The sequence below is a fragment of the Sorex fumeus genome, unplaced genomic scaffold, assembly GCF_029834395.1.
Source record: "Sorex fumeus unplaced genomic scaffold, SorFum_2.1 ptg000055l, whole genome shotgun sequence".
Lineage (NCBI taxonomy): Eukaryota > Metazoa > Chordata > Mammalia > Eulipotyphla > Soricidae > Sorex > Sorex fumeus.
Window position 1 is genome coordinate 5385357 of NW_026606112.1, and position 16530 is coordinate 5401886.

The 16530-nt window shown below is 51.1% G+C and overlaps 1 protein-coding gene across 1 annotated transcript in view; it reads right to left on the reverse strand.

The window, feature by feature from the left end:
• Window positions 1-1438: 1438 nt before the first annotated feature.
• Window positions 1439-16530, reverse strand: part of CUNH4orf19 (chromosome unknown C4orf19 homolog) — a 91526-nt gene continuing 76434 nt past the window's right edge. Inside the window, exons 3-4 of the mRNA XM_056125595.1 lie at window positions 5665-5718; window positions 1439-3058 (exon numbers count right to left, since the gene is read on the reverse strand). Coding sequence (XP_055981570.1) covers window positions 2275-3058; window positions 5665-5696 — 816 coding nt within the window. The 5' untranslated portion in view covers window positions 5697-5718 and the 3' untranslated portion in view covers window positions 1439-2274. The remainder of the gene's footprint in view (window positions 3059-5664; window positions 5719-16530) is intronic.

Consider the following 16530-nt stretch of genomic DNA (forward strand, 5'->3'; position numbering starts at 1 on the left):
TTTGACCTGAATTGCAGGCCTGATAGTTTAGGCGTTCCAGGTGCTACCTGGGCAATGAACTCGGAGCCCACAATTAAAGCAGGTCCCAGCCTCATGTACTATCTCCCTGGCCCTTTCATTTTTCTCTTGTTTGGGCACCATGCCCAGGTGTGCTCATGGTGGTTGGTACTTGGAGGCCACCACGCTATGTCCAACCAGTGTCTGAGATGTGATCCAGGGGCTCAAGCCTGCAAAGGAGGTGCTCTGCCATGTAAGCCACATTCCTGGTCTCTTGGTGTAATTTCTTTTTCCAGTGGTGGTGGTGCTCCCAAGTGGTGCTCAGTACATCCAGAGGTCCTACTGGCCATTCTCGGGCAACTGGGCCAGTGATGCAATGCAAGGGCCCGAGGATATGACGCTGCCTGGCCTCTGCGCTGTAAAGAAGAGTGCCACTTCTTCCATTTATCTTTTAAAAAGTTTTTGAGCCACATCAGTGATGCTCTGGGCACTATATGGGATGATGGGGATCAAACCCAGGTTGACCACGTGCAAGGCAAGAGCCCCATCTGCTATACTATCACTCTGGCCCCTCCATTCTTTTTTGGTATTTGGACTACACCTGGCAGTGGTCTGGGTTTACTCCTGGTTCTGTGCTCAGGGATCACTGCTGATAATGCTTGGGGAACCATATGTGGGGTCTGGGTTTGAACCCAGGTCAGCCATGTACAAGGTAAGCATTTTTACCCATTTTACTATCTCTCTGGCCCAAGAAAGAGTACATCTTACAGATGTACGGGTGGGGGGGGGGGGCAAAAATCATGTGTTAGGGCCAGGGAGATAGTATGGTGCCTTGTATTGTAGCTGACCCTGCTTCTATCCCCACCCCTCACTGTCCTCCAAATTCAGTGGTCACACCTGAGTTCAGAGCAGGAGTAGCCTCTGAGCACTATAGGGTGTGCAGGTCCTTAAAAGAAAGAATAGAAACCATGTTTCATATGAAATAATCTCACCATGCGTTTGATGGCTTCACTGTGCTACAGTTTCCAATTGGAGGGTATAAAAACACTAAGGTGTGTTGCAGAAGCTCTCTCCCCTGTGCCCTGGAACACGGATTTGCACAGGCCCTCTGTGACCTGCCATGCCTGCACTATCACGACTCTCTCTCTGAAGAGACAAACAAAGAGAAAGGAAATGAGCGACTCGCTCAATCAAGGTCACATCGCTGGAAACCAAGACCTGGGCTGGTCAGATTTTGAGCTCGCATCAAGCACCACAGCTGCTTTCCCAGAGGGTCCCACCCTCCCTCAGCTGGTCTGCTGGGCCTCCTCCTCCTGGAGAGAGTCCAGAGGTCATGCACTGCCCTCCTCTGCTGGGGCTGACCATGACCCGCCAGCCTGGGGAGAGGAGACTCCCCACCCCCCTTCCCCCAGTGAAGACAGATACAGCTGTGAAGGGTGAATCAAAATCCAACATTTAATAAACACCCATGGACAGCTTGTGTAGACATTCTGAATCTCAGTGGCTTGAAATCCCAAACATGATGCGATCTATTTGAAGATTTGAACCAACCTCTCGAACCCCAAAAGGAGATTAAAAAGTAAGAATGTAAAAAAAAAAAAAAGAAAAAAGAAAAGTTAAGGTCAAGGTGTCTTAATATCACAGCTCAGTGACTGACCACACAGGAGAGAGCTGCCCAGCTTCACTTGAGGCCAGACAAGTGGTCGGGTCTTATTAGTTTCCTGGGTGGTTTGTCCCTGAAGGTGAAGCCATGCTTTGGTGGGGGTCGGGGGATGAGGGGTGAATTAGGCACTTCAAGTGGAAGGTGTCACCTTCTGCCCTGGATACAGTATTTGGTCTCAGATGCAAGAGATAGGATGGACAGTCGAAGGGAAGAGTCTGAGCTCTTGGGGACCCAGCCCTGGGTTGTACCAGCATGTTCTAGAACGGACCATCTCGGATTTCTTGTGGGAGGTGGGGGCTGGCACGCAGGCTGCGAGAAGTTCCAGAGTTGTGAACCACAGCTCTTCCCTCCAACCTGTTCAGGATGCTCTCGGATGCAACCTGGTCCAGGCACCCAAGGAAGAGGTCACCCAGCCTGCAAGATTAGCCCTCTGAGTTCTATGTCCAGGGCGCGCACACGCGTCCCGCACCCCGGGGCGGCAGCAGGGATCTCCAGAGTCTCTGCGCGCACACGCGACCCCCTACACCACCAGGGCTGGCAGCGGGAACCCCACGCATCCTCCCCAGGGTGGGCAGCGGGGACCCCCAGAGTCTCTGCGCGCGCACCCTCTGCCCCTACTCGGCCTCATCTACCTCCTCCCCAGCCGTGGCCGCTTCCAGGGCCGCCAGCGCTTCGGCCACGGCCGCGTCCTCATCGGCCTCGGGCGCGCTCGGGTCCCCGCTCGCCTGTGCCCACGTGTCCCCCAAGTCCACCAGGGGCGCCGCGGGAGGGGCGGGGTCCCCGTCCTTCCAGCAGAGGCTCAGGCCATCCGTGCTCAAAGCCTCGCAGGAGTCCCGGCGTGCCTGCGGGGTCTCGGCCGGTGGTCCCCCGGGCTCCATGGACGCGGGCTGCGGGTGCCCGTCCTCGGCCGGGCAGAGATGGTCCTTTTCTCCGGGCGCGGGGTAATCCGGGGCGGGCAGCGCGGGGCAGTCTCCGTTCAGGGTGTCGGGGCTCCCCTCCCAGGCCGCGGGTCCCGCGTCCTGCCCCCCGACATCCTGTCCTTCGAGGAAGGGTTGAGACGGGTGCACCCCGTTCTCCACACTGGCCCAGGAGCCCCGATCATCCTGGGGGCCCCCTACGTCCGCCGCAGGCTGCAGCGCTGGGGCGGGGCCCACGCCGTTGGAGGAGCCCCAGGTCTTGTCTGCGCCGTGTCCCTCGCCCGGGTCCCCTCGAGTGGGCGCAGCGGCCGCTCTGCTGGCCGTGCGCTTCAAGCCCTCACTCGGATGCTCGGTTTTCGGCACCAAGGCTTGGCTGCTCGTCCTGCCTTTGAACTTGACATTCTCGTCTTCTTCTAACTTGCAGCTGTTGACCTCGTTAATGTAGCCAGGGGAGGGCACTTGGACCGGATCAAAGAGATAGCTGCGGGGGGGAAGACGGAAGATTCAGATCCCCCATCCGTATCATCAGGGCTCGCTGCGGCTCGGCTCCCGTCTACTCTCCCTGTGACATACATTTCTTTTTCTTTTTTAAAAATTTTTATTAGTGACAAACCAAGAGGTATAGTTGTAGACTTATAAATTTTTGTGCTTGGGTTTCAATTATACAATGATTAAGTACCCATCCCTCCACCAGTGCCCATTTTCCACCACCACGGGTCCCAGTATCCCTCCCACCCCCCCTTTCCCCCCCATCCCACCCTGCCTCTGTGGCAGGGCATTCCCTTTTGTTCTCTCTCTCCTTTTGGGTGTTGTGGTTTGCAAAAGAGGCATTGAGTAGCAATCATGTTTGGTCTATAGTCTACTTTCAGCATGCTTCTCCCATCCTGGGAGGAGCCTCCCAACACCCTTTATTTGGTGCTCCCTTCTCTATTTGAGCTGCCTTTTCCCCTAGCATGTGTGGCTGGCCTCCAAGCCATGGAGCAAAATTCCTGGTACTAATCTCGGCCATTCTTGGGTGTTAGTCCCCTTTGTAGCTGTTAGAAAAGATGAAGTCATGAAATTTACATACAAGTGGCACTACATGGAAAGTATGTTAAGTGAAATGAGTCAGAAAGAGAGGCATAGACATAGAAAGATTGCATTTATCTGGGGAACATAAGGTGACATGCATTTCTGTGTGTCTTTGTGAAACAGAGATGGTTGGTATGAGGCATTCCTTCTGCCACGGGGAGCTTCAACAGAGACGCAAAAGGGGGCAGAGAAGAAAGCATAGTTTTTTTTGTTTGTTTGTTTTTCTTTGCTTTTTTGGGTCACACCCAGCAATGCTCGGGGGTTCCTCCTGGCTCTGCACTCAGGAATTACTCCTGGCAGTGCTCGGGAGACCATATGGGATGCTGGGAATCAAACCCAGGTTGCCTGCGTGCAAGGCAAATGCCCTCCCCTCTGTACTATCACTCCAGCCCCAGCATAGTTTTTCTTAAAAAGTGGTTCACTGAGAGACTAGGGATGTGGTACAGTAGTAGAGCTCTTGCCTTGATTGCCAGAGGCCCTGGGTTTGATCCCTGGCACCGTGTAGGGTGGGGGAAGTGGATAATGAAATTTAAAGGCACGAAGAAAAAAAAGGAAAAGAAATGCTTAATAAGCACAGAAATAAGTGATTAACTACGGATGGTACACGCCCTCCATGGACTGCTCTGGTCATTAAAGTGCTATGAAGTCTGGAATAGCATGACAGATGCTTCTCATCAATGTGGAGGTATGATTACGGCTGAATCAAACTCCTTTTCTGTAGCAGGAACTAGAGTAATAGAGTTGAATTTCATTGCTGCCTTTGGGGGTTGCGCCCGGCCCAGGGCCCCTCCCAGGGGATGCTCAGGGGATCAGACTCTCCCGGGGATCAAACCTCAGCTCCCACATCAGTGCCTGTGTCCAGCCCTGCTGAGCTGCATTTGGGAAGGGGGCAATATTACTAGGCTACCTCTCCCCACCACCTCCCTGGTTATTTTATGTTGAATTCCAGTTCCTGTGTCTTAACATTGTCATCAAATAGAACGTTGAAAAAAATTAAAAGACACAGATGTGACAGGGGCAATTTAGTCTCTGCGACGTCATTGAAGGCAGAAGCGGAGCCCCCTTCCCACCCCCCCCACCCCCCTTTCGCGTTGAAGCTCTCTGAAGAAAGGAGCTTAACATCTGACCCCAATCAAAAACTCTGAGCAAAAGACAGCATTCTCCCACAGGCTCTGGAGAGAGGGCAAAACAGAAGAAAGAAAAGCAAGAGAGAAAGAAGTAGCCAGGTGTGGCCTTCAAAGAACAGATGACTGGTTAAAGAAACTTTGGTACATCTACAAAATGGAGTACTATGTAGCTGTTAGAAAAGATGAAGTCATGAAATTTACATACAAGTGGTACTACCTGGAAAGTATCATGCTAAGCGAAATGAGTCAGAAAGAGAGGGACAGACATAGAAAGATTGCATTCATCTGGGGAACATAAAGTAACGAAATAGGAGACTAACACCCAAGAGTGGCCCAGATTAGTACCAGGAATTTTGCTCCATGGCTTGGAAGCCAGCCACATATGCTAGGGGAAAAGGCAGCTCAGATAGAGAAGGGAGCACCAAATAAAGGGTGTTGGGAGGATCCTCCCAGGATGGGAGAAGCATGCTGAAAGTGGACCATAGACCAAACATGATTGCCACTCAGTGCCTCTTTTGCAAACCACAGCACCCAAAAGGAGAGAGAGAACAGAGGGGAATGCCCTGCCACAGAGGCAGGGTGGGATGGGGGTATGGGGGGTGGGAGGGATACTGAGACCCGTGGTGGTGGAAAATGGGTACTGGTGAAGGGATGGGTACTTGATAATTGTATAAAAGAAACCCAAGCACAAAAATTTGTAAGTCTACAACTGTACCTCATGGTGTTTCACTAATAAAAATTTTTAAAAAAATAAAGATACAGGAAAGTCGCTCCAGGCTCGGAGTTTCTTGGACATGCTCCTCAGGTCCTAGAGGACCGTGTGGATGGACACAGGGACTTCGAATCTGCCACCCCACCCCACTCCCAATTCGTTGGCAGCTTGACTTACCTTTGTATCATCTTACAGCACCTGCACCCCATCTGGATTATTTTGTGTTAGCATCTGGAAGAGAAGGAGAGAGGAGTGAGTGCCATGTTGGGACTCTTTCTGGTTCTTTCCTGGACACCTGGTGGTGTTGAGGAACAGGGCAAGTGTAGGTGTGGCAGTACCATCCTATCTATCTGTGGAACCACCCATTCCCAGTTCTCAAACAAGACACGCAGCTGCCACACCCATCCTCCCTCCCCTGCTGGAGGAAAGCCCCTTATTTTGCAGGCAGCTGCTGGATTCTATTCCCTGGGGCCATCCGCAGGTGAGGACTGCCACCAGGCACTGTCCATCTCAGTGAACCTAGAGAAGTCGTCATCACCTCCAGAATTAAAAGGCAATGGGAAAGGGGATGGTGAAAAAATTGCGTTCCTTGGTCCAGACCCAAGTTGGTTATAGCCAGAGTCGCACAAGATTGAGCAGAACCATCTTAGTGCACCAACACCTGTGGTCCAGAGACACAGTAGCGAGTCCCGGAAGACACCACATCACTGGAGATCTCTCCGGGCCCCGTACCAAGCCAATTTCACTGGGGCACTTCAGATGGAGCGGGTGCACTCTCCCCACCGCTCTAGATGAAGCCCCCATGACCATGAGCTTCCTCAACCAAGGCCCTGGTCCAGGGATTCCCCATTGAATCCTAAAATGGATTAGTGCCCTACAGAGATGTCTCTGGACCCCAACCATGTACAATCTAGAATTCCAGAAGCGCACAGCCACAAAAGAGGCTGCGTGCCCTCTCATGTTCAAAGTGAGCAATAGAAATTAAATGATCCAGCGTGTGCCCCTGATAGGCAGGCTTGAATGATGGTGGAAAAATTCAAGCAACTATAATGCCCAAAAGTAGAGAGTGTATTGGAGAAATTGTCTGCCATAGAGGTAAAATAAATAAATAAATAAATAAATAGGGGGAAAAATAAATAGAGCAGAACTAAAACCGCCTGCTTTCTACCCTAAACCTCCTCTGGCCACTAAGCCTGGACTCCACCCTTCTGAAATTCAAGGACGCACCTTTTCAGGCTTCCCAGAGGCCAAGGGTGGCCAGGCAGAGGGGGATTGGGGGGTCTGTGCCCTCTCATTTCCCACCTACCCACTGACCATCCTTTCCCAGGTTGCATTTTTTTCCTTGCTAATTGTCATTGGAATCAAATCTTCTCTTTTCAGACTTCTAAACCTGACTGCATTGGCTCTGATCTTTCCTCTGAAAAATCCAAGGGTGATGTACAAGAGCCTTCAAATACTTTTCCACATCTAAAATCTACTTCCTGTGTGTTTATGTATTTTTCACTGCGGTCCAGGGGACGGAACTCAGGGCTTCACAGATGCAATGTGAGGGCTCGCCCAGGGAGTCATATCTCCACAGAAAATTTCCAGGGGGAAGGGAAAGAGAGGGAAAGAGAGGGGGGGGGGGATAGAAAGAGAAAGTGAGGAAGAGATGGAGAGACAGAGAGAGAGAGAGAGAGAGAGAGAGAGAGAGAGAGAGAGAGAGAGAGAGAGAGAGAGAAGGGGGAGGAAGATAGAGGAAAGAGGAAGCAAGGGAAAGGAAGAAGGTGGAGCGAGGTCTCCACTGAGAAATAAAACGTGAGCTAACCTCCTCAGGATAGCGGAAACATGGCTTCCCCAAGGCAATCATATTCTAATCTCTGGGACCTGTGAGTGCCTCTTTATAGAGCCAGCTTATTTTATTTTTATAGAACTGATCAGGGCTCTGAGATATGGAGGCTTGCCTGAATTACCACGTTCAGAATCTACATCTCACTGACTGTGTGATTTGCGGTTGGGGCGATTTCTTCTGTAAACAGGAATAATGATAAAATAATAATAAAATAATAAAACAATGATAAAATAATGATAAAATATGGCACTATTGGGGATGATGCTGGTTTCGTTTTTTCTTCTCAATACCAGATGAGGCAGGCAAGCAGTGAGGTAAGGAACCGACCCCTGGCAACAAGTTTGGGGCAGTCATACAACCGAGATAGGATTTAAAGAAATGAAGTTTCTTCGTGGTAGCCTTTGACACCCACAGAACTTGAATGAAGACTGGTCTCATGGGAATCGGGGTCTCCTAAGACTCTGAACGACCCTCACACCAGCTGAAAGAAGGCCGATCCCCTCAGGAGGGACGAAGCTTCTGCAGGAACAAAAGGCCATTCAAAGAACATGAACGAAGACCACCCAAAAGCCAAAGTCCTTTGCCCTTCGCCACACCTAGCAAGGGAATTTTACCTACACAATAAAAGCCCCAAGCCTGGGAAGTTTGGGAAAATCCATCAGTGAGCCAACTCAGCAAAAGGCAGAGACATATATTCCCGTTCTGGGGTCCAGCATGCAACCCGGGATGTGGGCTTTTTCTTTTCTCTTATGGGAGGGGGGGGGGTCCCTCTTCTCTTTCTCCTCTCTCCTATTTCCGAAATAAAACAATTCTACTTGTGCTCTACCACTATGTTTCCTTAACCCTGTCTAGATTCAGCATGTCACCAAGAAAAAGGGGGGGGGGGGTGAGCAAAGAGTGGGGATAACTCATTGGCATGATTGGTAAACATGAGGCTCCAGGCTTGATTCCCAGTGCTGGCTCATACGTGCCAATTGCAGTCCAGGTGGTGCTGCCATGAGGGGAACTCCCCTCCCCTGGCCCTACAGCAAAGTGTGATTCTCCAAGTGTGTGTGAGCCACGCAAGGAATGTGTACAAGGATCACTGTAGCTGGAACGTGTGAAGACACCTAAGAAGTGTGGTCCCTGGAGAGCACGCATATGGAAACCACAGCCAGGTGTGTCCAGCCCCTGGTTATCACATTCACAAAGAAGGGGGAGGGACGCAGCATCAGAAAATGGAAAGATGGACGCCCTGCATCCAGGAAGACGTCCTCGAGTTGTTGGCAGGCACACACACAAGAGCATTAACAACAGCAAGCGAACCCTTGGACTGCGTTCCTATTCACCATCGGACCTGTTGAAGGTAAAACTCCAAAGCAGCCAGTGTTCTCGAGAGACCCTTCAGCAGGTTTAGCCGGAAGACGCATCCCAAAGCACTCTCGTAAAACCAGAGGCTTTTGTTTCCAGCCTTCGCTCTGTGCTTAGGCACATTCTGTCCCCTCCCCAAATGATCTCCCCCCATCCATCAGAAACAGAAGGTACCATATGCACTGGCCCCCACCCCTCCTGCACCTCTGCCCTTCACCAACTCCTCCAGACAACTCCCCACCTCTCCCTTCCCAACCTGACTGAGGATCCCGCCTCTCTCCGCCCTTACAGGATTCACCTTTGGAATCTTAAAAAAGAAAAAAAAAAGGTCCAAAACAATAGTACAGCGGGTAGGGCATTTGCCTTGCACGTGCAAACCTGGGTTTGATCCCCAGCATCTCATATGGTCCCCCATCACCACTAAAGGTAATTACTGAGTGCAGAGCCAGGAGTAATCTCTGAGCATCACTGGGTGTGATCCAAAAAAAGAAAAAAAAAAGAGAGAGAGAGAAAGGAGAAAGAGGAAGGGATGGAGGGAGGGAGGCCATTAAGGAGAGAAGGAGGAAGAGAGAGGGTAGGAAAGAGAGAAGTGGGAGGATAAAAGACATTGAAACACAAATCAAAAGGAAATGTCAAAAGTGTTTTGAGTGCACATGGTGCCCGAGCTCATGTGCTGCTTGTGCCCACATGGCCGAGCACATGTGGTGCCCAACCACACGTGTCACCCACATCTCCCCTCTTGAGATGTGTACTTTCATGTCTAATGCTAGGATGTGTGTAGGGGTTCTTTCCACCCTTGGAGAAGCATGTGTTCTCTCTTGAGTGCATTTCTCTCTCTCTCTCTCTCTCTCTCTCTCTCTCTCTCTCTCTCTCTCTCTCTCTCTTCCCCTCCATACCTTAAAAATCCTCCAAATAAAACCTATTTGCTTAAAAAAAAAGTGTTTTGAAAGCTGGGCCCTAATAGCACCGTGGCAAAGTGATCACTGCAGACTTCAGAGGGCGTCCCCAATCACAAGGGCAGGTGTCGGCGAGGTCCCTGGCTGCTTTCCTCCTGAAGGCAAGGGTGTATGTAAGATGGAGCCACTGGCTGGCAGTGCCCTGGGGAGCCCTGCCCAGGTGGGGGCTGGTGTCTGCCCACCTGCTGTGGCTGCGGCTGTGAGACTCTAGACAGAGCCCGGCTGGGAAGCACCGCTGTCAGCTCAGGGGTCTGTGCCTGTCCGAAGCCATTGGTCATGATGGTCCCCCTTTCAACCTGTCCCCTCTCCCTTCACGGCTGAGTACCCACATTTCCTCCCACACTGGTTCCTCCGAGAGCACCATGCCCTTGGCCCTCCCTACTCCGACCCTGCCCTCGCTCCCACAGCCGCTCGCTTTCCAGTCCTCGAGACATTCCTTTTCTCAGGGAAACAGGTGCTAAGGTCCAAGGCTGTGCAGCCACAGTCTAAAAGCAAGTGGCCTAGCGTGCTCACACCCACCCCCAACTGCCAGCCCAGCAATGGTTCTTCTCACGCCAAGAAAAAATCCCACCTATTTCTCTCTTTCTTTTTTTTCTTTTTGGGTCACATCCAGCAATGCACAGGGGTTACTCCTAGCTCATGCACTCAGGAATTACTCCTGGCGGTGCTCGGGGGACCATATGGGATGCTGGGAATCAAACCCGGGTTGGCCGCGTGCAAGGCAAATGCCCTACTCGCTGTACTATAGCTCCAGCCCCCAACCCCCCATTTCTCTTGACCAAGCTGACATCCCCATCTACTGAGTGCTCTTAGTAAGGGGTCTCCCATTTCCTAGTGCAAAAAAAGTCTCTACTCAGCTGGAAATGGTAGGTGGGGTTGGTATGGGGACACAGATTTTCCTGAACAGAGTCCCAATCAGGCCTTTGGGCTGCTTTCTCTTTTGCTCCTCTGACAACAGCTAGCACACAGGGTCAGAGCTCAGTTGTCAGATGCCCTTTATTAATCGAAATTCGCTTTCGCTTTGGACGGAAAAAGTGAAGCAAAGGGCAAGTCCTTCGCAACCATCATCTGGTTTACACAGGGGAAAAGCAAACACCATTAGGATGGGGCGTCCTTGCGCCGCGGCCTCCTGCCTGTCTGCTCGGCGGCCCCGGCGCGGGGGTTGACTCTGCCCTGGGATTTGTGCTGACATTAAATAGTCCCATGTTTGAAGAGGGACACACAATTGTCCTGTCAGTTACCAGTCACGTCTCCGTGCTGGAAAACCCTGCTTCGCCAGGAGGGTTGGGGGGAGGCTGGGGAAATCAGGGAGATGGTGGTCTCGTGGGGGCGCAGGGTGAGCTGGGATTTTGTAAGCAGGCAATGAAAGTGACAGAGAAAGACAATTCTTCAGAAGGACAAGGGGTAACAGAGAAAGGCTCCGGCCACTGGGGGAGGGTGAGGAGGGGTTACCATGCTGCCCACAATGCCTCGGCACCCGCTGGCAGGGATCCTACTGGCCAGAGCTGGAAGCACTGGGCCCTCAAGTTAGATACCAGTATCAATGCTTGAGATCCAGCGAGAAGGATGAGGCCCACTTGGAGATAAATGAACTGAAAAGCTAGCTGCGCCTGACAGCAGAGGGCGAGCCAGTAAACAGACGGGGGACAATGGGGGTTTAATAAAAAAAAAAAAACACGCTCCCTCCCCATCATTTCACACGCGCCTTCACAATGGATTCCAGTGACAGCCATGAGTGAATACTGAGGCGAGGCTCGTGGGCGCAAGGTGGGGGCTGGAGAACCACTTTAAGCATCTCCTGGCAACAGAGGCAAAGGCTTGGAGCCATCTCGGGGCCATTTCTTGACCGTCCCCTTAGTGAGCACTGTTGTTGAGTGTGAAATGTTCGTGTCCTGGTACAAGGGACAACTCTGTGGACACCATCTTGCTCTCATAGCTGCAAAATAGCACCATGGCTGCAAATACCACGTGCGGAACTGAATTAAATGTGACGCAGACAGGGGGCAGGAGAATACAGTGGTTAGGGCCAGGGCACTGCACAGTCCCCTGGGCATTGCAGGATGTGGCCCTGTGAAGCACCGAGAGTCTGAGCAGATCCATGGACCCTCACCTTGAACTATCGAGTCAGGCTGACTGAGTATCTCTGGAGGGACCCCTGGGACCTGTGAGCACTGCTCAGGAGTCCCAAATAAATAAATAAATAAATAAAACACCTTCAGAGTCCAGGTGAGCATGGGCTGCTGCACGCCAGGGGGCTGCAAAGTTTCTGCAACACTGTCTGAGGCAGTGACAAGAAGCACAAGAGTAGAGGGCAGGCCCAAGTCTTCACTGTGGAGAAATCCTGCACCTAAGTCCAAGAATCAAAGGAAACTCAGCTCCGGTGGGCTCTGTGGGGGCCTGTGAGGTGCTGGGAGAGCCCAGCACTGCAGCCCTGGCCTTCCCGTCACGGAGCGTCAGAAAGGCAGTGGCTCAGTCACACCCAAACCCAGGGAGACTCTCAGAAAACCCAAATGTTACGACGCAGCCAGAGAGTTCGTTCAGGGGTACAGGGTTTGCCCTGCACACAGTTCATCCTGGTTCCATTCCCAAAGGGTCCCTGGAGCACTGCCAGGAGTCATACCTGAGCACAAAGTCAGGAGTGAGACCTGAGCATGACTGGGTGAGACCTCTCCCCAGAAAACAGAAACCAAAAGCCTTGATGTTACAATGGGGCTGGAGAGACAGTCAGGGATTAAAACTCTTGCCTTGCTCTTGGCTGGCATGGCTCCATCCTCAGCACCACGTGGACCTCTGACCAGAGACAGGTTGACTCTGGTTCCAGCCTCAGTATCACATGGCGCTGACAACCCCAACAGAGGTGTACTGGAGAAGGATTCCAGTTTGAAGGAGACGAAAGAGGCCCATGACCAAATGCACTGCCTGATCTTTGGGCTAAAACAGCCGATACTGACAGAACAGAAATCTGAGTAAGGCGTGTGGAATGGTGCCCTGTTCCATCCGTCTCCATGTCCTGCTTTCCCTCCTTGTCCTAGTATGCCCTTGCTTGCAAATACATGGGAAATATTTAGGAATAAAGGATCTGGTATTTGTAATGCATTAAACTGATACCGAAATAAAAAACTGTGATTGTCAAGACACAGAAGAATAAAGCAAGCATACTGAACATAGACAATTTGGGGAGAGTGGGGAGAGAAAGATTCTCTATATCTTTCTTGCAACTTCTCTGTGAAGTATGATTGAATGTTGAAAGAGAAAGTTTCAAGAAAAAGAGAGAAATAATGTCTGTCCTGGGCGGCCTCTTCTAGATCAGAATCTCATACAGGAAAGGATTGGTATTTGGCTGTTCTGGAATAGGAAACACAGAGAAAGGGCCAGGACAAGGGTGCATTAAACTCTCCCAGATTTTCTGGATCAGTGAGCATGCTGTCTTGGCCTCTACCTACTGCCTCAAGTATCAGTACCTGGAAAACAAGAGCTTGGTTGGTTCTTTACCTCTGATGGCCCCACCATGAGAAGGAACTTAGCAGGTCGACCAGTTGTCCCTTATAAATACCATCTCCTCCCAGGTGACCACCCAGAAATGGACAAGGGTGAGGCTGAGATATGATAAGTGACTCTGAGAGAGAGCCCAGCTCTTCTCACAATTGCACCACACACTACACGGTGATCCAAAATGAAAAGTCAAGGGTGGAAACCGAGAGGGAAGGGAGGGGGTGGGTTCCTGCTTTTCTACCGTGGGCGGAGGTGATGGGTAACAGCAGTGCCAGGGCCAGGCATTCCCTGATTTAGGGATTCTTCTATTCAAGGAGCACGTTTTGAGCAGCTGCTGGGACCTGAGCTAAGCTAAATTGTAAGGAAAAGCTAATAAAAGGAAACGCTTTCTCATTTCAGTCCTATTGTGCAAAACCACCTTGTCTATGTTTAGAAAACAGTGTGGGAATTCAGTAGGCCTGCCAATGGGTGCAGGAGACAAATACCGAGTGAGTTCCCTCTAACCCAGTGCCTGGGCTCAAGAAGAATCAACGAAAATACTCAGCAGTGTTGAAGCAAGGAGCAGGGGCTCTGTACAGGAGACCAACAGCTGCCTGTACAACCTCACAAACAGCTCCCAATGTGCCTGGAGTTTCAAGAAGAACAGGAAGAGAGCTGGGGAGATGACTCAAAGGGCTGGAGCACCCCCTTACTTCCCCCTCCCCACAAAAAAGAAATGAAACATTGACATGGTCTTTACATTTGTTCTTTTTTTTTGGTTGGTTTGTTTGTTTTTGCTTTTTGGGTCACACCTGGTGATGCACAGGGGTTACTCCTGGCTCATGCACTCAGGAATTACTTCTGGCAGTGCTCGGGGGATCATATAGGATGCTGGGAATTGAACCTGGGTCGGCCACGTGCATGGCAAATGCCCTACCTGCTGTGCTATTGCTCCAGCCCAGTTTTTAAATTCTTTGGGGGAAGAATTTCTGTCTTCCTCCCCGCCTTCTCCTCCTGTCATTTTGTTGTGATGGTCTCACACAGCTTGACTGTGGGGCTTGCCGGGCATCACTTGGCTTTGGTGTGGTGGTGCCACGCATGTTCCCAGGGCTGGCAAACTGGGGCCGAGTGCTCCCAGTGCTCGGGACACTGAAGAGCTGTCAGAGCTACACTCAGCACCGGGATCAAACTCACCACCTTACAACCAGGTCAATGTCAGGCCCCAAAGGAGCTATATTTTATAGAAAAGATAAAATGGCCATAAAAATGAAAAAAAAAGTAGTAATAAGCACTTGTCATTACAGGCTGTTGCTATAGTTCATGCTATTATTAGCACTTCCTGCTTGTAGACTGTATAATCCTTACATCTCATATACTATTTCTGCTTATTTTAACATAATCTGCTTTGGTAGAGGTTGGTGTACTCCGAGTGCAGTGTGCTGTATGATAAGAAGCAGTTTGTATGCTTCAGGCTCTGTTCATTGGTAGTATAGTAAATCATGGTGCCTCAAATAAAAATTTTGAAAAAGGAAAAAAAGGGGCTGGAGAGATAGTACAGGGGTCAGGGCTCTTACCTTGCACACAGACTCCTGAGTTTAATCCCCAGCACCTGAACCCTGTCAGGAGTGATCTCAGACCCAGGAGTAAGTCCTGAGCAACACCAGGTGTTGTACAGAACACACACACAAAACTAAAAAAGTGTGTGGTTTAGTTTTTTTTTCTCTTTTTGTGTCACACCCAGCAATGCTCAGAGGTTACTCCTGGCTTTGCACTCAGGATTACTCCTGACGGTGCTTGGGGGACCATATGGGATGCCGGGGATCAAACCCGGGTCAGCCACGTGCAAGGCAAACGCCCTACCCGCTGTGATATCGCTCCGGCCCCTGGTTTAGTTTTTCACGCAAAAAATTCCCTGTTGCAAATGGAAATAAAATAAAAGAATAAACCATACCCAATTCATTTTCCTTGATTTGGGGCTGTGGGAATTCACAGGTGTGGTTTCATCCGTTCACCAGCAGATGGCGAACAGAGCAGCAGTTTAATTTCAAGGGAGGGGACTTGCTAGGGGAAAGTTCAGAAGCCCGAGGCTTGGGGTGCGAAAACTGTGGGCGCTTCGTCCGCGCCATCGGAGTGGGTGACGAGTCAATATCCCAGGGGGTGCCGCCTCTAAGTCCCGGCGGCCACGGCACCGCCATCCGACAGGACCTCACTCTGGCGGGGCGCGAGGTGGTGCTGGGCTTGCAGGGGTGCGGGGGAGAGAGAGCTCTGCACGTACTGCTGCTGCTGCTGCTCGGGGCTTGCCAGCGCCGCGAGGAGATGGGGCAGGACCGACACCCTGACATCCCTCTGGCCCGGGCGTCCCTGGCAGGCAGGAGGAGGCCCGCCAGTGACTCAGAAAGAGCCGTCCCCCAGCTGAGCCCTGTCATTTGGCCGCAGTGCCGGGACTTGGAGGGGCTCCTGGTCACTGATGGACCCATAGACCATGTCACAGGAAACCAAAGCAAGCGCACTGTTGGAGACTCGCAGGTGGGCAAACTCTGAGAAAAAAAAATATTTTATATATATATATAAAAAATATGTATATATCTTCTCAGAAAAACAGCGCCAGGCTGTTTTCATTCGGGGCGCCCCTCCTGGCCCCAAGGGACGCAACCCCAGCAGCTGACTACTACCCAACCACTGCCACACTCCAGGCCGCTTTCTGGACATTATAAAACACTTTCTACCCCTTTTCCATAATTGCCACACCATATTTGCGGGGTTCAGACAGTAGTTGACAAATCACAGAGAGAAATATATAAATATATGCCTCTTGGAGAGCGGCAAGGTACCGAGAGTATCCTGCCCACATGGACAGAGCCTGGCAAGCTTCCCGGGGTGTATTCAATATGCCAAAACCAGTAATGAAAACAGGTCTCATTCCCCTGACCCTGAAAGAGCCTCCAATCATTGGGAAAAGATGAGTAAGAAGAGGCTGCTGAAATCTCAGGGCTGGGACGAATAGAGATGTTACTGGCACCCACTTGAGTAAATTGTAAATTGATGAACAATGGAATGACAGTGATACATATATATATTTATATGTATATATATATATGCACTTTTTGGGTCACACCTGGCAATACTCGGGAGTTACTCCTGGCTCTGCGCTCAAGAGTTACTCCTGGCTGTGGTGGGGGACCATATGGGATGCCAGGGATGGAACCTGGGTTTCCTGTGCACAAGGCAAATGCCCTAACTGCTGTTCTATCACTCTGGTTTTGATTTTGCTATATTTTGTTGTGGGGTTTGGGGGCTACCCCCAGCAGCTACTCAAGGGCTACTCCTAGCTTTGTGCTCATGGACCATTCTTGGCAGTGCTCATGGGATGTGCTGGGGATCGAATTGGGGTCAGCTACTTAGGGGGAAGTGCAACTCACCCACCGTCTCTGCCCC